This window comes from Stegodyphus dumicola, chromosome 10, assembly GCF_044657685.1.
Source record: "Stegodyphus dumicola isolate Sdum_Otavi_A_Nest chromosome 10, ASM4465768v1".
Taxonomy (NCBI): domain Eukaryota; kingdom Metazoa; phylum Arthropoda; class Arachnida; order Araneae; family Eresidae; genus Stegodyphus; species Stegodyphus dumicola.
Genome location: NC_140777.1, coordinates 164,502,012 through 164,529,257, shown reverse-complemented (window position 1 = coordinate 164,529,257; position 27,246 = coordinate 164,502,012). Strand labels below are relative to the sequence as shown.

General features: G+C 33.8%; 1 protein-coding gene across 2 annotated transcripts in view; it reads right to left on the bottom strand.

Annotated features, from left to right (window-relative positions):
- LOC118197776 (LETM1 domain-containing protein 1) overlaps positions 1 to 27,246 on the bottom strand; it is a 106,088-nt gene that overhangs the window by 63,210 nt on the left and 15,632 nt on the right. For both annotated transcript variants that reach the window (XM_085825805.1, XM_085825806.1), the window contains exons 3-4: positions 21,999 to 22,111; positions 21,800 to 21,882 (exon numbers count right to left, since the gene is read on the bottom strand). In XM_085825805.1, coding sequence (XP_085681931.1) covers positions 21,800 to 21,882; positions 21,999 to 22,111 — 196 coding nt within the window. The remainder of the gene's footprint in view (positions 1 to 21,799; positions 21,883 to 21,998; positions 22,112 to 27,246) is intronic.

Below are 27,246 nucleotides of genomic sequence, written 5' to 3'. Positions count from 1 at the left end.
GCAGGCCGCTTACCTTAGAAGTTACGCAGTTGCTACTTTGCCTTCCAGGCCAGAGGTTTTAATCCTCTTGATAAATTAAACGTATTGTAGTGTTCACAGTCTCTGTGCTACATACGCTTTCTGTTATTATAAGGCCAATCTTATTCTAAAGTTAAATTAGAGTTTAGTTTTATTTTGATATCTTTTAAGTTAGACCCCGAGTGGAGGGTCATTGTATTCCGAAGTACGGAAGTCATTGTATATAAAGAAAAAAATAAAGGGTTTTGTATACCCTTCGTCTGTATCCTGTCCACTTACTACAATTAGTGAACATAGCTTTAGTAAGCTCTCTGTTCTAGTCAGGTCATTGTATGTTTCCGAAGAAAGTTAGAAGAAACATTGAACCTGATAGTGGCGCCCGACGAAGAATAACCATGGCCGAGTTTCAAGAAGAACCTGTGCTGCCTGCAGAAACAGCTCAGAATCCAGAAATGCCAGCTGCCGCCCTGGAAGGATTTGGGTATATTGTCCAGACCATGCGCGCTTCGATGAAACCGGAAGCAACGTTTAATGGAAACTCACAGGTAACCAGTTTTTTGGAAAAATTGGATGACCACTTCATGCTCTACCCCGTGCACGAGTTTCAAAAAGTTACCTTAGCTACCAGCGCTTTGAGGGGCCAAGCGCTTAACTGGTTCAAATGTATCGGCAGAAGTCTCTTGGGTCAAGCAGGAAGTCCCACCTATACCTACGAAAATTTCAAGACTGCCCTACTAAAAGCCTTCCCTGTTGTAAGGGATCGTGCGAAATTAGAAACAGAACTTTTCAGTATATATCAACAAAGAATGGAAAACCTCTCCAGGTTTATTTTAAGAAAAATTCACGTTTTCAAGCTCTTGTATGGAAACCGTCCGGATCCTGAAATAATTCAAGTGATTTTGCCGAGGTTACTACCCCAAGTGCAAGACTTTATTGAATTGAGAAATCCGACTACACTGGAAAAATTATTTGAGCTAGCAATCCAGTTTGAAAGTAGAAGAACGGCGGACGTCGAAAGAAGACGCCAATATCAACAGCGAAACCAATTTGGTACGCCAAGACTACAGCAAACTCAAGCACATGGCTACGGAGAAAAAGCGAATCAGTGGGCAAGGAAACCCGAGCATTCAAAAACAGCCGGCGAACGTCGACAGTTCAATAGCAACCCAGGAAAAAAGTCTCAAGGCCAGTGGAGAAAGAAGGAAAGCACCGAAAGAAAAAATAATTTAAACTAAAACGGATTTCTGCTGACGAGAGGGTGCGGAAATCCGAAGGCCACGAAAACCCCTCTTCCTACAAGTTAAATACAGTAATGGTGAAAAATTTAACTCTTCCGAAGATTGAAGTCTTGGTAAATAATATCCCGGCCACCGCACTCCTGGATACCGGCGCGCAGTGTTCCTGTGTGGCAGAAGTCTTTTTTAGAAAGTATTTTCGCAAATACCGCATATATAATGCGGATAATACAACAGTATTAGCGGCGCAAGGAGAACAATGTAAGTGCGTAGGTAAAGTACCTTTGTACATCCGTATCAAGGACGAACAAGTAAAGGTGATGTTTTTTATAGTAAAGAATTTGCAAGCACACTTAATACTAGGAATAGACTTTCTTTCAGACGCACAAGCTACACTGGATTTTAATGAAGCGTCTCTTAAGCTGACGATGAAGCCAGTGCGTGTAGAAAAGGTTGAACCGCCAAGGGTAAATCTCGACCACCTGCCTAATGACGAGCAAGATAGAATCCGACAAGTGGTAAGTGAATTTGCTTCCTTATTTAGTGATATTCCAGGATTTACCCAGGTTACTAACCATAGTATTGACACCGGAGATGCATTGCCGGTTCGTCAAAAACCATACCGGTATGATAAGAATAAGGAAAAAATTATAGAATGGCATATTACCGATATGCTACGTAAAAAGATCGTAACGCCTATCTCAAGTAGTTATGCTAGTCCGGTGGTTTTATGTAAGAAAAATAATGATTATCCTTTGGAGCATCCAAAAAGGTGGAGATTCGCTATTGATTACCGTAAATTAAATTCCATAACGAAATATCCGGTATATCCGTTACCGATTATAGAAGAAATTTTAAGGAACATAAAATCAACCAAATTTATGACAACTTTAGACTTAACGAATGGTTATTTTCAAATAGGGATCAGGCCTGAGGACGTGCCTAAGACTGCTTTTATAACCAAGTCTGGCACTTATGCATTTTTGCGAATGCCGTTTGGCCTTTCAGGCGCCCCAGCAACATTTCAGCGATGCATGGACATTGTGTTAAGACCTGTTCTCGGAAAGTCCACATTTATCTATTTAGACGATATCATTATTACTAGTGATAATCTAGACCAACATGTACAGGATTTAAGACAGGTGTTTTCTTTATTAAATGAGGCCGGTCTAAAAGTTAATGTCGAAAAATGCAAATTTGCAGCCCCTGAATTAAAATATTTAGGTTACAAAATATCGCAAAAAGGGATCGAGACAGATGAATCAAAAATAATCGCTGTACAAAAGTATCCGACTCCAAACACGGCAAAGAAGCTCTCTTCTTTTCTAGGACTTTGTTCATATTATAGGTCCTTTATAAAAGATTTTGCGGCTATCGCTGAGCCATTGTTAAAATTAAAAAGGAAAAAGGCAAGATTCTCGTGGACGGCCGAAGCCAATAGTGCTTTCGAAAAATTAAAACAAGCATTAACGCAAGCCCCTGTGTTGAAATTTCCTGAAAAGGATGAAAATTTAGAAATTTCAGCGGATGCTTCGGATTATGCGGTAGGAGCGGTACTTTCGCAAAATCAGCAGCCAGTAGCATTTTTTAGCCGAACTTTAAATCAAACACAAAGAAACTATTCCGCGACCGAGAGAGAGGCACTTGCAGTTCTGTTAGCAGTGCAAAAGTTCCGAGTCTATTTTGGAAAGGCGCCGATAACAGTATATTCTGATCATGCGGCGGTAACTAGATTGTACTCTGGAAAAAATTTATCCCCAAGGTTAATAAGATGGGCACTCAAGCTGCAAGAATATAATCTGGTAATCAAGCATACCCCCGGAAAGGAAAATATCGTAGCAGATGCCCTGTCACGAATTAAATTAGACGAACAGGGTAATACCGTAAAAGTTGCAATGCTGACAGCGTGTACAATAAATTCCCGAGAAACTGTAATAACCGAACTGGGTAAGGATCCTGAGTTTGGAAGTATTTATGAGTATTTGAAGGATCCTGAAAATTTTAGCCACCAAGATATTGTGGCGATAAGAAATAGGGCGGCCCATTACGAACTAATAGATGGTCTATTATTTTATACAAAAACTACGAATTCCAACAACGAATTTCGACCTGTTATCCCAGCTAGTCTTAGATTAAATATCCTGCAAGAGCTCCATGACAGCCCTTTAGCTTCTCATGCTGGTATTCGAAAAACTACTCAACGCGTACGCGAGGCAGTCTACTTTCCTGAACTGCAAAAGTTAACAAGGGCGTATGTCCAGTCCTGCCCAACATGTCAAGCCGTTAATTATATTAATTTCCGCCCGGCCGGGTTTCTAAATAGTATTAAATCCGAATTTCCAAATGAAATAATCGGTATCGATTTATTGGGCCCTTTCCCAAAAAGTCAGTTAAACAAAAGTCGCTATCTCCTTGTTATAGTTGATCATTTTAGTAAATGGACCGAAATTGTTCCCTTAAAACGAGCCTCCGCGAAATTAGTTACCGATTCTATTTTAAATAAATATATTTTAAAATACGGGGCGCCCCTAAAAGTTATATCGGATAATGGTCCTCAATTTGTAAGTAATATATTTGAAGACATGTGCCAAAAACTGGGCATACGTCATTTAAAAATGGTCCCGTATCGGCCGCAATCAAATATAGCGGAACGGGTCAACAGAAATATAGTGAAAATTATCCGTAGTTATGTTAAAAATTTTCATAAAAGCTGGGATAACTATGTCAATGAATTTGCTTTCGCCCTTAGGACCGCAAAACATGATACAACGGGCAAAACTCCTGCTGAGTTATTTCTAGGCAGAAAGATTATAACACCGTTAGATAAATTATTTTATGTGCAACAAAGAGCCCCAGAATTTAAAATGGGTGATATAGAAAAACTAATTAAGGAAGCAAAGAAGAATACGGAAGTAGCACAAAGAAAACAGAAGCTCTATTATGATTTGAAACGACGGGGAGTAACTTATAAAGTAGGGGATGAAGTACTAAAAATTAAGCATTCACTTTCTTCAGCACCAGAAGATAAAACTGCCAAATTTTTCCCACGCTTTGAAGGACCATATGTTATAGAAAAAATAACTCACGCTGTTGTAGTATTAAAGGCAAGAAATGGCGAAACCTGTTCCGCAAACATTGACCAGATAAAACCATTCTATGACCGTAATAAAATGCAAATCTTTTCAGATCTTTTGCAGGATCCGGTACGGCAGACACCGCAGGTACAAGTTCCAGAGGTGGGAAAACGACAAGTACAAGGGCAAGCCAATGAGAGACAGAAGCAAGTGAAAAGAAAATTGCCCCGCGGAAAAATTGAAGGTACAAAGAAAAAGAAGTCGTTCCACCGTCCAAAAAACAGAGTTCACGAACACCCCCAGAATGAAGAAGGGAGAAGGATGACGTATGTGGAAAAGACCGGGAGAAAGGACGGCAACTATAACCCGGCTGTGAAACGGAAGATTGACTCATCCGACAGAACTCTCCGCAGCAAAAGTCGCCGAACTGCGGAAGGGCCATCAGCGGCGGAGGAAAAAGTACAAGAAAAATTTGAACGGCCAACAACGAGGTCCAAGCAGGATCACGACAGAAGTTTCCCGGTTCCACCAAGACCAGCTGCCTTCAAACGGCCAAGACCACAAGCAGAGGACAGAAGGAAGATGTTCAAGGGTGGCCGTAGTGGTGAAAAACGGAAGCTTCCAGAGGAAAGCACTGAAGGGCGAGCCCGTACAAGAAGGAGGATCAACCAAGCTACGGTTTGCAGCACCTTTAAAGACTGGGCCCAGAAAAGGATGTCTGAATATTACAAAGATAAGTAAAATTTTGTGTTACTTTACAAACTTAAGTTAATCTTTCATTCTTACTGCAAGTGGCAGATTTGAAGAAGTTTTACCTCATGCGAGGTCTACCTTTATCGCCAAAAGGGCGAGAAATGAGTTGTGACCGATTTTCTTATTATGTTTTTCAATTACTCGCGCGTAAAACTAAAGTTGATGTATAATAGCGTTGTATAAAGACTTAAATATTGTAAAAAGTTATTGTATAAATTTTATTTAAAACATTCTAACAAGAAAGAAGTTTTAGTCTGAAAGACTTTTTGAAATGTACTATTATTTCAATGTAGAAAGAATTGGCACTTGCTTTGAAAAGAATAGAAGTTAACAATGTACTACTAATGTATGTTTTCAAATGTGTAAAATTAACGGCATCTTGATATGTTCTTGTATACATGTGAACTGTTATTTTGAATGTTTAGAAATACCGTGATATGGTAAAAGTGAAAGTAATGTTAAAAAATTTGTTATTCGTGTGACTGTAAAGATTAAATCATGGTGAATATGTGTTAAAGGTTGAATGATGTAGTTAGGCTCTCTGACGCTACACTTTAGAGTTAGCCACTTTCAGAATAGTACCTCAGGGTCTAGAGTTGAAATTAGGGTGTGTTAAGAGGTCTCGTATGTTGAATTTTAACACATTAGTGTTTTGATTGTAGGAGGAAGTGTTGAACACATAGACAGAAACACATTCGTGTTTGGTGTTTTTACAACACATGTCAGAGAGCACGGGGAGAGATAATTAAAATAGTCATGAATGAAATAAGAATGTTAAGAAAAGTATATTCTATATGTTATTTACAATGTCATTCTGTAACATTTCATTAAACTAGTTTTCCTTCCAGATCTCTGGAAGGAACCAGAATTGAATAAAGCTCCTGTTTTGATGCAGTACAGATGAAAAAGAAAAAAGATTGTTGTATATTCCGGGAGCTGCTATTGTAACAAATTTCTTTCTTTTAAAATTTTCTAGTTTCTAGCTAAGTTATGTTTGTAAAAGGTTGGTCTCGCGTTAGTTTCTAGAGCTAAAAGTTTTCAACAAGGTCGTTTTAGACCTCAGTTTCAAATTAATTAACTCTGGCGGGAAGTATGTAAGGATCTTAAGTTTTACTAACGTTTATTTTATTTTAAATCTTTACTATCACTTCTTATTTTCTACTTCCGGCCAGAATTATAAGCGTGAAGGAGTTTTATGCAAAGTTGTCTGGCGAACGCCAAGTATTTAAGTGTGGCCTTTTTGCCAAGCAGAAGAGAGGAAGCCGTGAGTTCGAAGCAGGCCGCTTACCTTAGAAGTTACGCAGTTGCTACTTTGCCTTCCAGGCCAGAGGTTTTAATCCTCTTGATAAATTAAACGTATTGTAGTGTTCACAGTCTCTGTGCTACATACGCTTTCTGTTATTATAAGGCCAATCTTATTCTAAAGTTAAATTAGAGTTTAGTTTTATTTTGATATCTTTTAAGTTAGACCCCGAGTGGAGGGTCATTGTATTCCGAAGTACGGAAGTCATTGTATATAAAGAAAAAAATAAAGGGTTTTGTATACCCTTCGTCTGTATCCTGTCCACTTACTACAATTAGTGAACATAGCTTTAGTAAGCTCTCTGTTCTAGTCAGGTCATTGTATGTTTCCGAAGAAAGTTAGAAGAAACATTGAACCTGATAAAGCTGCAGCTCTTTAGTTCAATACGCAAATATTATTTATTTTTAAAAAGAAAAACATTTAAAAATCGTTCTGAATCGATTAATGAGGATTAGGTACTGATTCTGAAATTTTGTAAATTCTAATTTTTGACTCTTCTGACTCAAAAGGTTGCCGACCCGACCTATGGAATGATCGCAAAGGAAAAGACATTCCAGTTTTACGACTGTTTTGGAATAATGTGCACAATGATACATTTCAATTGACTTAAAGGTATTCACTGATGAAGAAACAATTCCAATAACTAATAGAAAGATCCTCTCTTTGGTTCATGCAATTTTTGATCTCATAAGTTTCAGCTGCTCTTCACATTAATTCCAATGTTATTGCCATGGGAATGTTAGAATCTTAAAGTCTTGTAGGGTGGAAACAAGAAATACAGTAACTTGTCAACTAGTGCAAGCAAGATTTAAAGTACTTCATCTTAAAAATGAAAGTATAAGCTAGTTAGAATTACTTGCTGACAATATCGCTGCTAGGTTAGCTAACACTGTTAAGCCCCGTTCACAAGAGCAGGTTCGACCGGTAGCGAAAACCGGTTCTTCCAACGTGTCCCGTTCACATGCGACAAGCATTAACTGCCTCGCCGAATTGGAGGTAAAACTTGGTTGAATGTTCCTTACCTCTCGGGAGCAGGGCAAACGGGGAGATTTCCCGTACTATACTGCACGGTTCACTTAATTTTAGTTACTGCTCGCTGGACTGTCAGCGAAACAATAGCGCTGATAGATGTTAGAAAAATTAGATAGAACTAACTGTACAAGATACAGAAATTATAGACAAATTCAGACAAGGTTATCTGATGCAAGGTATTCCAGAAATATCGTTCAAATTAAAACTAAGTTAAGACAAGTGCATATTGGCTTCAACGCGACAAGGGATTCGGTACCTTTTGAATTATTATTTTTTAAATTTAAGTATTTTCATCTACTTTTTATGAATATTTTTAAATGGTTTTGTGAGACAAAATAATTTTAAGCTGAAAAAAAAGTTTTTGCTAGTAATTTATTTTAATTTAAATTTTTGAAGAAAAATTTTACAATTAAAATATCTTTCTTCTCCTACAATTTTCAATGTCTCCTCCCAGTGTTTTTATTGTATTTATTAGAGTGTTCTCAATAACTTCAAGGAATGATTTTGCAATTAATGAATTAGTTCCTGAGAAAAAAATAAAAATACACTTTTATATAAAATCTTTAAAAAAATATGATCTCAGTCACATTTTCATTTCAAATAATTTTTCCTTTCAGTATTTTTCAAAACCCACCTTTGTTTCTATAAAGTATATAATTTTAAATAAGCAGTAAAAATAATAAAAAATTTAGTCCATACCTGTACATGTTTTAGGATTTTAAGTAAAAGGATTTACTAAAAAAAATGCAAAAGGTTTCTCAGTTTGCATTTGCAGTTTAAAGAATACAAACTGTCTAAATAGACATTTAATCATTTCAAATCTTTAAAATTTTATTACTGAATTTCAATATACACACATATATATATAAATCAAACCTAGTGCTATTTATTCAATTGGCAAATATAAACATAAATTACAAACCTTTTTTTAAAACCTTATGTTGCCAGAAAAATTGCAAAATCTCATAAAACGCAAGCAGAATTTTTCTTTACCTGTTTTTTGTTTTGTAAAACATGTTCAAAACAATTTTAATACATTAATTAATTATAATATTGTTGCATGCGTACGGGTTTGTAATAGATTGATAATAGACTAGAAGAGAAACACACTAATGTGACAATCAAAATCGTAAAAACAACCTTGTATTTAGCGTAATTATATTGAAACACTCAATTGATTTCGAGGGCAGCTAAAAGCCGCTAAAATTTTTCAGATTCCCATCAAAGAAGACATTCCACTGTTAGAAATAATATTAATGAGCTTGTCGTGCTTCCATTTTATCCTTCTGTTAGCTATAAAATTGCACGGATTCTCCAGAAATTCAATTTTCAAGTTGGTTTCTCCCTATTAATAAAATTCACCCTTCGATTCTAAAAGATTGTGTTTCTGTCTTGAATTCTTGGGGAATTTATAGTATATCGTGTCAGTGTGGTTTAAGATATATTGGCCAAACAAAAAGAGCATTGAAGTTTCGTATCAAGGAACATGAATCTTATGTCAGAAAAGGCGAAATTAACAAGTCTTCAATAGCATATCATAGTTGGACATTCAACCATAATTTTGACTTCGGGTCTGCAAAAATTATCCAAAAGGCTTCTTCCATAGGTGAATTGGATTTTCTTGAGGATTTTCATATTCACAAAGATTTAGCAGGTTTAGTTAATGATTTGAAGTCCAATCCAGTCCTTCCTAATGCCTTTAAAATTCTACTATCTTAATTCAGTTATTTTTGCCGATAGATGGCGTTACCTCCTCGCGTTTGATCTCATAAGATACTACCAGAGGGTATAAAAATCCATTCAGTGGTTGCTTTCCATTATTCGAAGTTCAGATTTTCAGCGTGAAGGAGCAGTTGCTCCTCGCTCCTTAATTTTAACTTCACTAATTTTTCTTCTCCTTTGTATTACACGTTTGATTAGATAGCCTGGCTCAGTAAAAGTAGGCAGCCAGTGTAACTCTGATTAAAAATCTGGTTTATAACCACGTGCAGTGCTGATAAGGGCCACGTGTTTCTGTGACTTCCTACCCTTTATTTTTCTTCTTTCTATGTATTTCTTTCTCCTGATGAGGAGGGACCTTTAGCTGCCCTCGAAATCGATTGAGTGTTTCAATATAATTACGCTAAATACAAGGTTGTTTTTATGATTTAGATTGATAATAGTTCGTAAATGATTGTCATTGCACTCAAATCCGATGATAGCTTAATTAAATTTATTTTATCAACAGAAACACTTCAAAGTTCTGAAATTTTTCACAGAAATACTCGTACAAGTGTTTAGAATATCACTAAGTATAATCAGTAGTTATGCTTCAATCTAATAAGAACGTTAAACACAACGGAATGCAAAACGCATCTTAAGAGAAAGTTAACTCAGAAGTATCTCCAACCTCACGCTGAACTAACAACTGGCAACAATAACAACTTATCTAGCATAAATAATGTCATAAAAATAGTGTGGTAAAATGAGATTATTACTTTGAAACCGGTGTTTTGAATTGATGCCCAAGAAGAACCAATGTTTACCATTCTGCTTCATTGCATATCTTTCAAAAAAGTAAAAAAGTCATCCAATTAATTTCCTTTATAATTTTTTTTAAAATGCGAAAAGTTTGTTTTATTAGCTGTGAAAATGTCGGAAGTTTGTAATCGATATATTTTTAGATATGAAATTTTAAAATTAATGGGCGTCAGAAAGTCTAAAATATGAACGATTTTCAAAAATTCTCTCAAAATATTTTTAAAAAAAATTATGCTAAAACTTTCATTTATTTTTTTTTCCTCCACAGTGTGTTATGGTGCAAACTATAACATTCTGAGATTCTCAATTTATTTGTTAATATTTGTAAAAAATCGCTTCAACTTTAAATTTGAAAAAAATCTAATCCTCTAAAAATCAAAAGCATGACATCACATCCACAAGCAGTGTATGTACAAAATTTGAGTTCTATATCTTATCGGGAAGCAGTTTAAAAATCGATGACCATCTTTTAACCATAGCGACAAGCAAATGGAGTGAACTAAATAACAACTTATAAAATAATAATAATTAAAAAGCATATATTTTTCAGGAACCATTACGAAAGTTCAGGTACCCGTTGCGAAAGTACAGATTACAAAATTAACAACAGTAAACAACGTTAAAAATGTGTAAACAGTATTAGAAATCTGCCAGTTTGGAGACGTGATTGTTCACAGAGGCTTAGGTGTAAAGGGAAGGAAGAGGGTGGTCTTCTGAATGGGTCTTAAAGACGAAACTCTTTCATGTCTTTTATTTTCTCCTCTTGCCAATGGCAGTTGTGCCAAGAAGTGTTGCATGGGAACGGGGCTTTAGAAAGGATTTGAAATGAGATAATATAGAAAATTTCTTCTGGTCTGATTCAATGGATGCTCTATACTGAATTAAGAAGAAGGATGATTGGGTAGCATTTGTTTCTAATAGAGTGACAAATTAGAAGTTTCATATCTACTGATCAATGGAATTGTATACCAGGAGTACAAAATCTAGCCAATCTTCCATCTCGAGGATCTTTACTGAAAAAAACTAGTTAAAGGCAAATCATAGGAAGGTCCTATCTGGCTAAAATATTCAAGAGGTGAATGACCAAATTTCAAACTGATACCAAATGAAAAAACTACTAATTCAGAAAGGAAGATTATAGTATCCTTTATAAATGAAGAGAAAACAGACTTTCTATCGAATTTCTTCATATAAGAAATTACAGCACAGATTGACAGATTCTTCAAGAATATCAAATGACCTGTTAAGTCATCTGGTATTGATGACTTAACAGGTCATCAATACCAGATGACTTAACAGGACCTCCTGCTAATAGCCCTGGTCATGTTATGCAACCAAGGGCTATTAGCAGGAGGTGACACTCAGAAAGCAGAAAAGATTTAAAAGAAAGTTCAAGAAGACGTTTCACTTGAGAAAGATGACTAAAATCTTTATCAACAATTAACCCGGCAACACACGTGTCCTAACAGTAATGCGAGAATGTGCATTGGCCTGTGCATACTTTTCTTTAATTAATGCAACTTATCATTGAACCAGTAATATATTTTGTGTACCACGATTCATAAAAAATCAAGAAAGGTTATATATTTGAAAACATTGAATTAATATTTAGAAAAATCTTCTTTAAATCTTTAAATCACATATAATGTTGAATAAGATAACAGAATAAGGTAAGATAATTGAGTAGTTGAAGTAGGTAACTAAATTAATGAATTAACACTAGAAGCGCCGTTGGGGTCATTTTGACCTTTTTTTCCAATTTTACGCGTTTTTTGTAACATACGGCTGAGCTTCGAAGCTGATATTTTTTTACTTTTTCTAAAATGTTTCCAAGTATACTATGTCACTTTTTCATATTTCTACGTTAATTATTTAAAAAAATAATCGCAGATATACCTAAAACAGCCAACTGGGGTCATTTTGACCCTCATAAGAAAAACGACACTAGGAGCACTAGGCCATTCAAAACTTTGTGCAGATGATTTGTGGAACAAGAATTGAGGACCACCTGTGTTCAAAGAAACAATGTCATGCAATCAGTTCCATGAAATAATGCGGTATCTCAGATTCGATGTCCGAAGCACCAGAGCTGATCGTCTCGCCACTAACAAATTTGCTCTCGCTTCTGTAACCTGGTACAAGCTAATGGAAAACTGTTATTTATGCTATAATCCTGGACCAGAAATAACCGTTGATGAACAATTGTTGCCTTGTTAATCAAGATGTAGATTTATTCAGTATATGGCGAATAAACCAGACAAGTTTGGCATCAAATTCTGGCTAGCAACTGATGTAAAATCCAAATATGTTTTGAATGGTTATCCTTATCTGGGCAAGGATGAAGAACGACCAACTAATTTACAACTTGAGGAAAGTGTAGTTCTCAAATTACTGCAACCACATCTAAACTCCGGACTCAATGTCACAAACGACAATTGTTTTACTTCTGTGAAACTTGCAGATGAACTTTCTGCGAAATAAACCACAATTGTGGAGACGATGCTTCTGAATAAGCGAGAATTACCCCCATTGCTCGTGACACTTCTTCTGCACAATATTCATCTTTTGCACTGAAAAATGGAGACAAAACACTCACAATATATAGGTGCAAGAGCAAAAAGAATGTCATGATTCTGAGCACGATGCACAGTAATGTGTTTGTTGACGACAGCATACAGAAAAATCCGAGCACTGTCACTTACTACAACAGTACACAATGTGGCATTGATGTCGCAGATCATATGCTGAAGAAATATAGTACAAGTAGTGGAAGTCGCAGGTGGCCTGTACATGTTTTTTACAACGTCCTTGACATTGCTGAACTCAATGCTTGGATTATATTCAAAGAATCCTTGGGCACCTCTATTTCCCGTCGAGAATTTATTCTTGCACTCATGGAAGAACTACGAGTTGGTGCAATACACAACAGATGCCCCCCCCCCAATTGCTCAAATACAGACACTTAAAGGAAAGAAATGTGCATTTTAAAGTTGCAAGGGACAAAACAAGACTGTTGTCAGCTGTGAGGGGTGCCAGAAACCAATTTGTGGTAAATGTGTTGATGTCTCTGTCAAGCGTTTATATTGTATCACCTGCGGTAATGTACAACAAACTTTGGAAAACTTTGCGTGTTTATTCCCAATTTATATTTTTTGTAGTTTTTTGCTATGTTCTAGTTTTCTCTTTTTGCATTTGTATCTTTTGTTTGTTTTTTAAAGATTTTGTTTTTGCTTTTGTAATCTTACATTGCAAGATATGTGCTAATTTGTGCTAATTGCATGAAAAAAAAAAAATTCTAAAGTATAAAAAATAAATAAAAACCTCTAAAAACTCTTTTATGTGGTCATTTCAATCATTTACTGTGTTTCTACTTACATTTCTCATGAGGGTCAAATTGACCCCCAATGGCGGTTTTCGGTTAGTCTGAAATTCGGCTGTTCTAGTGTTAATGCATTTAAACTTTTAATACTAAAAAAATAGTTAGATATGAATCTACAAACTCGATGCTGATATATATTTATTGGCTGATATATATTTTATACACTATGGAGTTATGCTCCCCGCAAACATTTTTTCACATTTTGTGCATGATGGTTTAGATTTTCTGTTCTTTACAGTGGGATATATATGACATCTTTTTCTTGCAGCAGATTTTAATCTTTTACATGGAGGTCCCTCAACTTGTTCTGGATGCGTTCTGTTTAATTCCATTTGCAAGCTCCTAGGAATATTAGATTGAATGCTTCTGTTTTCTCGCTATGTTCCTTTAGAAGTTTTAATGCAAGATCCTTCAAAAAGTGCCTTTTTTACAGTACTTTTCTGCGGGTTTATCAGTTAACAATAATAAGACATGAGCACTGATAGCAGCCATATTTAACATACTAAAAATATAACCATCGGCCATCTGTTGCTAATACTAGCTGTAGAATATAAGGGCCTACATTTCGTCTACTACATCCACTATACCTTTTGTCAGGTTGTAAAAAGTGATAATTTTAGGTTTTTTGACATCAGCAGATGAAGGATCTATAGCATCATCATTATGTATAGTTGATAATAAAAGCACAGATTTATTCTTTTTGGGGGTATATGACACTAAAGTCATATGTTTCAGAAATCTGAAGAGAGTTGAATGCAATTCTCCTTTTCTGGAGCAAGTGAATTCCTTTGGTATTTATCCTTTATTTTTTCTTATCCTTCCAACAAGAGTAATATTTTTTCCTAGAATGTCTTTAGCTAGACCAACACTCGCATACCAGTTGTTGTCAACAGTGAGGTTTCTTCCTGTGTTGAAAATAGTTGCGACAAGTCTCATAACAACATTGTCCGCGCTGTTTTCCAATTTATAGAAAAATATGAGTTTCGAGATGTATGAGCTTCTATGCAAAGGAAAGAGGGTGTTCTTGGAAGCAGGTAGTGGTAGATTCAACAATTTTCACAAAACAGGAGAGGTTTTGCAACCCATTGAATATTCGCCCGGGCCTGTATGACCCGACGTGCGTTCTCGTGGGTTAAAGATGCAGAAGGATTATCAAGAGTGAAGACAGAGGTTTATATGCAAAAAGATGAAAATTTTACACTTCGTGTAGCATTACTTTCTGAACATCACATTGTTAAAAGTTTAATAATGTGAAAACAATAAGAACTGGGACATTCTGCTGTACAGTATTTAATGTCAGTGTTGAGAAATTATTTGATATTGCAGAATAAGAAAACTTTTAAAACCATGGTTCTGTTTGAAAAAAGTACAATGTAAAACAAGTGAATATATATCTGCAGGATTTTTACCACAAGATCACGTTCGAGAATCTTTAATTTTTAATACTGAAAAAATAGTCATAAGAATGGATTTTTGTGGTCTCCTATTTTTAAGAAATGGATCTAATTATTAAAATATTCACATAGAACTAGGAACATCATTGTGCACATACAGTTTCATTCTAGCATTGAGGGGATTTATCGTGAAAAGAAGTCATCTTAATGCTACCTGACAATGGAAACAATCCTAATGTTCCGACAATGGAACAAACTTGGTGGGAACAGCTAATGAATTAAAATGAGTTGACTACTCCAGACTGCAGGAATTCACAGTGTTTAAGAGTAATACTTGGAAATTCAACCTGCCATCAGCAACCTGATGGGGTGGCTTTTGGGAACATCTAATAGGTATGTTAAAAAACATACTTAGAACTGTTTTAGGAAATGTGAAAGACCTGTAGGAAATGTGAAAGCATTGAAGAGACACAGACTCTTCAATGCTGAAAATTACTCTTAACTTCTATAATGTTTTTTCAAGAAATAAAAGAAGTGGGAATTCCAGACTTAGATCTAGTCTATTCATACAATGCTAAATAAGCATTATGCTTATAGACAAAGAATTAGAGAACAACTCAAAAAATGATTTAGAACTGAATATTTAGGACAGTTAAGAGAACATAACAAGACTGCAAAGGAATACAGTTTAGAGGAAAGGGATAATGTCCTTCTTTGAGATGATAACATACAAAGGAAAAAAAAAACTGGTGTTTAGCCAAGGCTTTTAAAATTCACCGATGGTGGTAATGATGGGAAGTACATGTGGCAGAAGCCAAGGCCAAACATGCGACTTATTTGAAACCTGTCCAGAAATGATATCTGTAAGAAGTCAAAGACAATGACAGATAGTTAAAAGAAGAAAGATCCTGATATAGTGACCAGTGACCGCAGTACAACTCCTTTCGCAAATGCTCCTAGTAATCCTGAATGCCTTGTCAATGAGATTAAAAAAATAACTATTTGATTAATTGAAAAAAAAGACAATGAATGAACCTGTAATCCTGAATATTCTTGAGCTTCAATTATAAATCTCTGAATTTCAAAAAGAGAATATCACAAATGTTCTCTTACCTCTGTAACTGTGACTATAATAGACTCAAAGTTTATATTTTGACTTTTAGCTGCATATATTTTCTATGCACAATATTGTCTGTAAAATGGTCTACTTGTAACTTTAATGCTTTATTAAATGTCTTCAAAATACAGTCAAAAGTCATTAATTCGGACACCCATAATCCGGAACTCAAAGCTACAAACTTTCTGCGCATGCGTTGCTTTGACGCATGCACGTAAGACCTTTACAGCTGCGAATATGCTTGTGCGTGTGCGCAAAATACGTTTACGAGTGCGCGTTTAATGTATAACGGATGGTATAAGCTAAGCTAAAATTATCTAATTATCTATTTCAGTTAATGTTGCAGATTGTGTTGTTCCTTAATCTTCGAATTGGATCCGGCTTATTATTTTTTGCAGACTGTTAGAGCAATTTTATAAAAGTAAGCTTGAACTTTCGATTATGTCAAATAGAATTTCTGATATATATTTATTATTATGTAAAGGATCTACAAAGCGAAAGTATATTTCGAAGTTCATTAAACAAAATGTGGAATTGCTGCAAAAAATGGATAAAGGAATATCCTTTGTTTATCTAAACTTTAACATTTGTTTATCTTTAACGCCGCGGCGCGCAATGAATTGGAAGTTGATCTGTCAGCACTATTTTTATCTTCAGGGCAGATGTTTTTATTTTATTTGGCTTATAATTCCTTACTAAATGTAGTATTTCATCTCGATGTACTCCATCTTTGATATGATTTAAATCAAATTCCTCATCATTATAATTTGCTTCCGATAGCAAAGAAAGTAACAGAGGTTATTGAAAACGAAAAAATTTCAATTGACAAATTAGTCGGTAGACACAGCAATTATAGGACTTGAACAGCGGAACTTTGTAACTGAACAAGAAATTATGTCTGTTTATAGAATTAAAGAGAATGTATTATCACATAAAAAATGAAGCAACTTAAACAACTTACATTGAAAGAAATGTTTAATAAAGTAAACAAATAAATATTAAGCTTTTTTTTGTAAATTTTGATACCTTTTAGATCATAATTGTTCTTTATTTCATAAATTATGGTTTCATATTTTTAATTTTATAATTTCTGCATGCCATCTTACCAGATTTAAACTGATGATCTATAATCCGGAAAAATTGATAATCCGGAATCGCCGAAGTCCCAACGAGTCCGGATTAACGACTTTTGACTGTATTAGATCATTGTTATGAATTCTGATGAAGTTGAGCTTTCAGCAAAGAAGATATTCACCATTTGTGAACTCATTTATAGAAATGGTAGAAGAAACTTTAAGGTGAGTATTCACCATATTATGATATTACATTATTAATATACTGTTAATGCTGTCAAAACACACACACACACACACACACACACACATATATATATATATAAGAGTAGGTTTAATATTGCTTGCATTCATGCAGAATGTATGAATATTTTATGTATTAAGTGCAATTTTTTAAAATTTATTTACATTAAGACTGTGAAAAAGGAGATAAATATTATAATGAAAAGAGAAATAGGGTGGTGACTATTTATGATTCACATGAGCACATAAATTTCTAGAATGACAAATATATAGAAATATTGTAAACAAAAAGGTTTAGATACATAAAAATTTTTTAAAGGTAATTATGACTTTCAAAACAAACATCTAATATTAACACAACTGAGATAATTGGAAACAATGTAATTTATGCAAATAAATCATTACTCAACAGGTCATGATTTTTGAAATTACTTAAGATTAAATTAATATTAAACTCTTGCAAATAAAAATAAATTTCATATGAGAAATAAAAGTTTGTGAAGCAGCCTTGGGCTCATTTACACTCTTTTGAAATATAGGAATGTAACAATTCCAAATGCCTTACTTGTTGATTTAATGCCACACCAACTAACCCTTTCACAATTCAAAAAGTCTCTTTGAAAAATGTTTAACTATATTTACCTGAAATATGTGTAGTTTAAAATATATCAGTTAGACTAAAACAACCTCAATTTGAGGATTAATAATCACAGATCATATAATAAGAAACTTTTACAACCACGGCATAAATCTAGTTTATTGCAAGCCACAGCAGAGTTGGAACATTTTAATTATTTAAATAATATTACAATTAAAATTTTGGATATTATTCCTAATCTGCAAAACAGATTTTTTAAAGAATCACATTCTAAAACATAAAACACTCTATCTTTATGGACTTCACATATATCTTCTTAAATTAAAACAAATGGAATTTAACAGTACAACAAATAGCTAGGTTAAAATTTTCAGGAAAAAGACCATCACAGCAAAAAGATGAGGTAGAAAGAAAAACAGTAATATTCCTTCTTCAGATATTAACAAACTTCAAACACAGTTCAACAATTTATTGAATACAGCTTTACCAAAAATCTTTTGAAACTTTTATACACATTTACTAACAATTATTTCAACTTTAGCATTTCCTCCAAGAAGTTTAACAAGGTTTCTATTTTAAAAGATTTTGTTCTTGATTTTATTAATTTTAAATTTACAGTAAATTTCAAGAAAACAACTAAAAATTATTGTAAAATTAACTTCCTTCATCTCAGTTAAGATAAAATGTATTTTAACAATACCTTCTATGCGTGATGACACATGATTCTTCTTTTTTAACAAACCGAAACATTCACCTATTTTATATCCCTGACACTGACTTGGTGAGTAATTATTTATTATATTTTACTTTCATCGCCTCATGTTTATTAATACATGACAGCTTCAGTAATAACTCATGCAGTGATGTCTAAACTTTTTTTTATATTAGTAATTGAATAACAAGAGTATGGCAACCTTTTATACTAACATTACGCTTGGCGATGATTATAGATTTTTAAGTGCTCTAAGAAATGTTGACGATGAAAAATTCAACAAAAATTTCTTTTCATATGCTAAAAATAAATTTTGTTAATGAAACTCATAGGCCAAAAGATTATATTTAGTGCTATTTTAATTAAAAATAACTGATATGTTATTCATCATAAACCTAGAAGCGGCAGCAGAATATGTCGGCATCGGACGGCAGAATTTAGGGAAGACAAAATTTTTGGAATTTGGGGAAGCACCGAGCACCAAATTTAAGGAATGAGAAGTTTTTTATGATTTAGGGAAAGCACTGGGATCCAAAGTTTAGAAGCGGTGAAAATTTAGAACTTAGGAAGGTGCTTTGTAGCAGAATTTAGGAGCCATAGAGACTGCACCAGGCGGTATCTAACACCGGCCCTAGATAAAGCCTTAGGTATATGTGGGAGTTTATTCAGGACTCAGATTAGTTTTAAGCATGTGCAAGAAATAAATAAATAAACTAAACTAATACAATTCAGGCTTAATTCAGTACGCAATAGGAGCAAGACACTATTTAGCGAAACCACTTGGCTTTCATTGCTAATCTTATGATACATAGCCAATAATGTATAATGGACGCTATTAAGCTAGACTAAAATTATCTTTACTGATGATGCTAAGGCATTTTAGTTAATGTAGCAGACTGTGCTGCTCCCTAATCTTCTAATTTGATTCACCTTATTATTTTTTGCATACTGTTATTATTACGGCAATTTTATAAAAATAAGCTTGAACTTTCGATTATGTCAAAAAAAGCTGGAGCTGCCAAGGATCTACAAAGCGAAACCATGTTTCGATGTTCATTAAAAAAAAAAATTGGAATTGCTGCAAAAAAAAATGGATAAAAGCATATTCATCTCAAAATTATGCAAAGAGTATGGCATTGGAAAGTCAACTACATATGATATAGGAAAAAGGAACTTTTTGAATTTTTTGTGGAAGCAACTTAAAACAACTTACACTGAAAGAAATGTTTAATAAAGTAAACAAATAAATATTAAGCTCTTTTTTTGTAAATTTGATACCCTTAACATCATAATTGTTCTTTATTTCATAAATTACGATTTCATCTTTTTAATTCTTAAAGGATTTAAATTGATGATCTAATATTCAGAAAAATCCCAAATCCGGAATCGCCGAAATCCCAACGAGTCCGGATTTTGGACTTTGTACTGTATTCATGTTCTCTCTTCTTTAGCTTTTTACAGTTACTTATTTTGATGTAAGATTTGACTTGTTGTAATAACTTATAAATTTCTTATTACTTATCCAAATGATTATTTAAAAGGATCTGAGAATCCATACCTCACACACAACAATATTAAAAAAAAATTACACATTCTTGCAATTTCAAAAAGAATACAATATATATAAAAGAATATTCTATATGAAATACTATTTATAAACAATATACTTCAATGCCTATCCAGGCCATACAATTGCAAACAGATATTGAACCTCTGACTTGTCGAAGAAAAATAAGGGCTCTCAAATTGGTCTCATTGGATTGATGAGGTGTGGTGATTTCTGGAAGATGTACAATCCTGCAGAGAGTAGGTTAAACCTACCTTTTTACATGTGACAAATGAACTTTTTTTTTTTTTTTAATATCCCTTCTTTTAACAGACAGCCACTACTTGAGACTGGCGCGTTTCTAAGACATTTGAACTACGCAAGTTATAATTTAGACTTGGTTCTGCTAGCCAGTAAAAAATCCTACACTGACACAGAACTGAAAATTGTTGCTTTGGGCACTATTGGAGAAAGATTTCAACAACACACTGGTTGCATGTGTACACCGATGGTTCTGCTATAGGTGCTAATAGTAATGCTGGTGCATGGGTTAACTCTTGGCACATATAAGTGGAGCTATTGGTGCAAATTGTACCGACTATGATGATGAAGTGGCTGCTGTCCAAATGGCCTTGACTAAATCAGTAAAAGAGATGATCAGAACATTGTGATATTTATTGATTCACAGGCCATCATTAAAACAATTTCTTCAGTCATACTTTCAAACAATGGGTCTGCTCTAAATTGTCAGCTTGTGAAAAATTCTCTAATAAATAATGGTTGCAATATTACTCTGCAGTAAATCCCAAGTCATTGTAGAATCACGGGTAATGAGTTAGCTGATACTCTAGCCAAGGCTGGATATAGTTTCCTCCTGTTTGCTATCACAGTGCTAAGAGAATCATTGAAACCAGATGTTGAGCTCATCTTCGAGAGAAGAATGGGAACCCTGTGAAGAGGATGATTTGGGGTTCCCTAATGGATAATTCCATTCCTTGCGACGTACCTAGACCTGTCAGTGTTGCCAAACTGAACAACTACCTCATGGACTAACCTACTAGATTAAAAACTGCTAACTACCAACCTAGTAGATTAAAAACTGGACATGACTACCTCATGAAACACCTACGCAGATTTGGTTTAGCAGACTCTCCATCTTGCCCATTATGTGATATTAATGACATATGCGATGACCATTTGGACACTTGTTCTGGACTTACTGATATGGCAAAGGCTAATGCTGTAAAAAATAACTGTACTTCTTTTAATGTTTCTGAATTGTATTGAGCTGCCTGTCACAGACTTATGGTAATGCCTAGGTCTGGTGTAGGTTTAAAAAATAAAAACTTTAAAAAATATAAACAATATAATTTGGACTTTAAATAAAACAGATTTAACTACTATTTTAAAAACCACACATTTAGTAGACTTAATTTTAAAATATAAAAAATGCACATTAATTCAAAATAGAGGTTGAAATTAGACAAGATGGAAAAAGATAAGCAGTTATTTTTTTAACCTAATCAACAAACTGCATAAAAATGGATTCAGCATAAAATTTCCACTTCATTTATGTGAACTTTCATATGGTACATTCAAAAATTTAGAATGAAATAATGATCACAACAGACTTTTTGTTATACATAAAGAGGTACTACTTGATAATTGAAATGTTATTTAAAATCTTATGTTCATGCAGACATAAATTTAAAGAAAATATAATGTCAACAAATATAATTTTAATACAATGCACAAAGTGAAGGCAATCAGTGTCTTTGATAACTATAAAATTCTATACTTACATCACAGGCAAAATAACATAATTGGCAAATGGAAGAGCAGCAAGAAGTAATACTGGGCCAACTTTCACCAAATCTTTAGGAACCTACAATAGGATATATCTATATTCCTTAGTTTTTTTAATTATTACCATTTTATATTGAACCAATAAATAATCAAAATTCAATATATACAGAAGTTTAAAAACATAAAACCACTTACTTGAAAATAGGTTTCAAGCTCTTTTCGTTGTAAATCTCTAACAGATCTACCACTGTTCAAAGCAGATGAGATTCGAATATACTCCTTGATGTCAGTGTATAAGCATTTTGTACCTTGAAAAACATAATATATAGTAAATTAAAATGTTGAGTTTTAAGGAAATAATTTTATCAGGAACTAAAATTTTCTTCAATAATTAGTTTCATGGAAAGATATGCATTAAGAAATACGTTTGATATTTTTTATTTTACAATGCAATTAAATTATAGATCAAATAATGAAATATGTGAATAATTAATGTAAATAAAAGGATTTAATTAACAGATAATTTACTCACAATTTTCCTATTCAACATTACTTCAACAATTTTTCATTTAAACTACTTTAAACTTATATTGCTTTCATTTGTCTTAAACAGCTAACATTAAATGCTAAGAAAAACTGAATTACTAATCTCAGATATAAAGATCTTAATTATTAGTATTTTTGATATTAACAATTAAGAAAACAATGATCACCAAATTTTAGTTTTAGAATACTCATGTATTTATTTATATTTTTCTTGATAAAGTCAACATGTATGTAAAGATATCTATCATGAGTACAAAAAGCTAATAAAAATGCCAAAACAAACAGTTTTCAGTGAAGTAACTGAAGAAATATAATGTTCAATTTACATTTGAAAAATCTAAGTATTAATCAATTTTATAACTGTATCAGATTCTTCCTTTATTTCTAAAACAAACAAACAAAACAAAAAACAAACAAACAAACCAAAAAGAAAAAAAAAAAAAAAACTGAAAGTTTATAATATGGGATGGCTAATCCTCAAAATAGGGAAGTACCAAACGGGAGATCAGTGCCTTTCCCAAAGCCGATAAATAATGCCAGAGATAAAACTGGTTTAATAAACATACTTTTATACATCTGTTTTAAGGGGTGTAACAAGACAGGCCTCCTCATGGTGCATCCTGGTTAACACTACATTTGTTGTAGCGTTGTCTTACTTCCTTGTTCTTTTCAGCATTTGGATTGTATTACATTATGGGAAAGAATGGGCTGTGAATCTTGCATGGGAATGAAGGTGACTTTTTCCCAGAATACAAAGACCCAGATTATGAATGCCATTCATTCTCAAGATCTTGACTTATTTATCATTCTCGAAGTTAACCCGTTCTTTGGTGATTTATGTAGATACTCATTCCCTGGTTTTTATTTGCATCTTCTGCCAAAATCAAAAAGAATTGCCATTAGAATCCTGATAGGCATAAGGCAAAACCTAACCTCTTCTTTTTGTCATTAGAGTATCTGAGCTGAATTAACCAAACTTAATGACTGGAAAAACAACAATGCCTTTACTGTCTTTACATGCTATAGCTCTCCAGGCAATAAGAAGTTTAATTTTAGCTTCATTTCCTTCCCTACAAAATGCTGTCACACTGGAGAGTGTAATGCACACAGTAAAAGATGGAGCTATAATGACAGTAATGCCACAGGCACAGTCATGAAGGATCTTTTAAACTTTGATAAATTAGGACTTAATTATCTTACAGGAGATTCTGCCTCTTATTTATGCTATAATGGAACTCAAATTAAACCTGATTTAGTCACTGTATCTCAAAACATGGCTCTGAACACTTTTAGAAATGTCTTGTATAATCCTGGCTCAGGCTATCGAATGATCATTACAAATACATCCATATGCAGAAGAAACAAACCCAAAATTTAAGCAATGGAAATATTAAGAGCAAGTGGAACATTAAGACAAATTGGAAGAATTATAAAAATGATCTGGAACATAATCTTCGCAATTTTGATCACAGTAGAGATAAAAATATTCATGCTGCCATCTCTTGTTTTTTTCCACTATTGCATAATCAGCAAAAAAGTGGATCCCAAGAGGCAAAATAAAAAGATTTAAGCCCTTCTAGACACGTCAGCTGGAAAATTTTAAAAAACAATCTATAAGGGCTCGTTGTCTAGTGTAGGAAATCAAAGACACTGCCAATATTCAAGATTGCAGAAAAGCATTGTACTGTTAAGAAGAAAAATTTCTGTGGCAAAGCATAACTATTTTAATAACTTTATCAACAGCACTGCTCTCAAAAGAGATGGGAAAAAGAGTTGGGAAAACAAATTAAAAAAACAGTTATGCTTTGCCCCTAAAGCGGTAAACCATTTTGTTGTAATTGTAATCATATTGTGTTCTATAAGGCAGTGGGAAGAGATATTACCAGTTTTGATGGTGAAGTTAAGGCTATATTAATTTCTCTGAACCAATTAAGTACTCAGAGAAGTAATTTTCCTCAGGTTGTTATTTGGTCCGATAGCAAAGCCGCTTTGCAGGCAATCTCCAACAATAAATTTTGTTCTTCCAAATGAATTTACAAATGTAGGAAGATTCTTAACACTCTAGCCGATACAATTGTCTTGCAGTGGATTCCTGCTCACTGTGACACCAAGGGAAATGAAAGAGCCGATATCCTGGCAAAGAAGGGAATGACTATTCTGCAAAGCAGTAATAGCCATATGACTTTTTATTCTGAAAAATTCTTATTAAATTAGAATGCCTCCTACTTATCAAATGACGCTAAGGGAAAGGCCTGGGAGTGTCTCAATAGTTCAAAGCTGGTTTTTACAGCCAAATTAAAGATGCTCATTATATTCCATCTTTGGAGGCATAACATATGTCTATATGGTAATCAAATTTGTCTCAAACTTTTGCGAGCATATTTGCATCCACTGCTTCCGCGGCTGTTATGGTTATCTTCAGTTCGGATAATGTAGCTGAAACTGGAGGTACATAGTCTAAACGAAGTCTTTTATAAACTGCTGCAAGAAGAAATCTTAAACTGAAAAGTACAATGATCTTGGAAGTCAGTGGTGTTTAATTGAATGATCAGATCTCGAATGACTGATCCATCATTAAGGAATGTGATTATTCAAAAATTCTCAAATGTTGAATCTTCAGTGTCATGATTCCCTGTCCTGCTGGAAAATGAAGTTATCTGAAATAGTTTCTAACAGTGGCGAAAGCCAGTTTTCAAGCATACTGAGATACGTGACTCACAAGAATGACATCTGTGGGGAAAAAAAGGAACATGCAACATTTTTTTAGACATAGCACAAAAAATTTTAACTTTTGGCACCTCTCTCTCGTGTTATACAACTTGATATAGCTCCTCTATACTTCATATTCTAATGCTGTGACAGTTGACCTTGCTACTTAGATGAAAAGTAGCCTCATCACTTAATATGAAGTCTGTTAAAATATTGTCATCTTAAGAGACATTCTGAAGGATAATTCACAAAACTTTACATGCATTTCTTTGTCACCATATAAAGAGCTTACAGCAACTGAATCCTGTATGGTTTGAAACAAACATTGCCACAAAAGATGCCAGAAAGATGTTGTAGGAATAAGTTCCTTACCAGCATGATGAGTGGACTACATATGAAATTCAGTCACATGCACTTCACACTTTTGTCTGACACATGGGAATGGTCAGGTGATCTCCTTTTACACAGACAGCCTAGGTCTAGAACTGTTTATATCATCACTGTATGCTCTGAGTGGTAGGTTTGTTGAACACCAGGGTATTGATGACAAAAATCAAACTGAACAGTTGTTACAGACCTCCCTTTCATGAAGCATAGAACGCAAAATGAATTCTTTTGGGCAGTCCCCCACCTACAAAAACATTGAAGTGGCTGGCAAAGGAAAAGTGTTACCACTACCTGTCGCCAACTGCATGAAACTTCCTCTTTCTACCTATACATTATTTGATCAAAGCGGCTTAAAAGCTGAACAGTTAATATTTTTTAAAATCAGATGATTCCTTTTGAAACACCCTGCATTTTTTTTTTTTTCCCTAATGGCAGATAGCGAACAATTACAAATGTAACCCAGTCCATTAATCTATACAAGGCCAGATCTGGTGGTCTCTTTATTATGGAGGCACTTAATAGGTGGGCCACCATCGCCTTTCCTATGAAGGGATGGACAGTTACCACCATGCCTTCTCCAGGATTTGAACCCAGGCCCTTCGGCATCGTAGTCAGTTTCCCTGACCACTATACTGACTGAGCGGCAACACCCTGTATTTAATATTACACAAAATTTGCTACCGCTAATTCTCAAACTATATGCTAAGATACAATTTACATTTTCATAATTGAAAAACAAAACACATTACAGTCAAATTACATTTATATGAATACTAATTTAATGATGCTTTGATATAATGATTCATAAGAAACAGAGCCAGTGTCAGAGCATGTGCAACAGCTTCAGCCACACCAGGTGGCAGTATTTAGGGATGGCAAAATTTGTAAGGAACTGAAGTGTTTGCACTGGGCAGCAAAAAGCCCAGTGCCAGGATTGATAGAAAGTACTGATCAACTAATTTTCCATTAATATAATGCCACTTTTTCTCTCAAGATAATAACCCATCAGTAAGCAAAATTACATTATAATTAATGGCATTTACAAATACGTGAATAAAATAAAACAGGAGATTTTTAAGTGATCAGTATTTCCTTTTCTTTCTTTTTTAAACAGTTTAGAGAAACAAATTTAAGTGTGATTTGTCCCAGCCCTTTTTTAATGCATTTACAGCGAATCTCAAATTATGCATTATCAGAAAGAGCAATAATGATCCTTACTTTGGCACAAAAATGTTTTATTCATGACATATATCGTTACAAAAGTTATTTATGCTTACCTAAGTTATGAAATTTTTATTATTTAAAATTTAAATGGAATAATATTTTGACAAAGTATTTTCTGCTGATTTTAAACAAATATTCTACACAACAACTATTTCACAGAGTATCCTTTTTCGTTAGCCCCTGAAAGTTTATTATAATAAAAGTCACTGCGATAAGAAAACAGAATTTCAATTGTTACTATTATTTGTAAACTTAAAAACATATGTTTGTTTTAAATATTCAAGTAATATTTACCTAATTTCTCCTTAAAATATTCAACATGTTAAAAGCCACAAAACTTGTTTCAGCTTTATAAAGATATAATTAGGAAAGCAAAAACATTCCACTTCATTAGCAATTAAAAATGTAACTTTATTATGATGTTATCTTTTACTACATTTCATTAGCTTTTTTTACTACATATTAATTTAAAAAAGAAAACGTACATTTCAGTTGTTGGAAGCAGATTCAGAAATGTGTGTATGTATGCATTTGCAAACAAGTGTGTGCCACACGTACGTTCTTACATACATACACA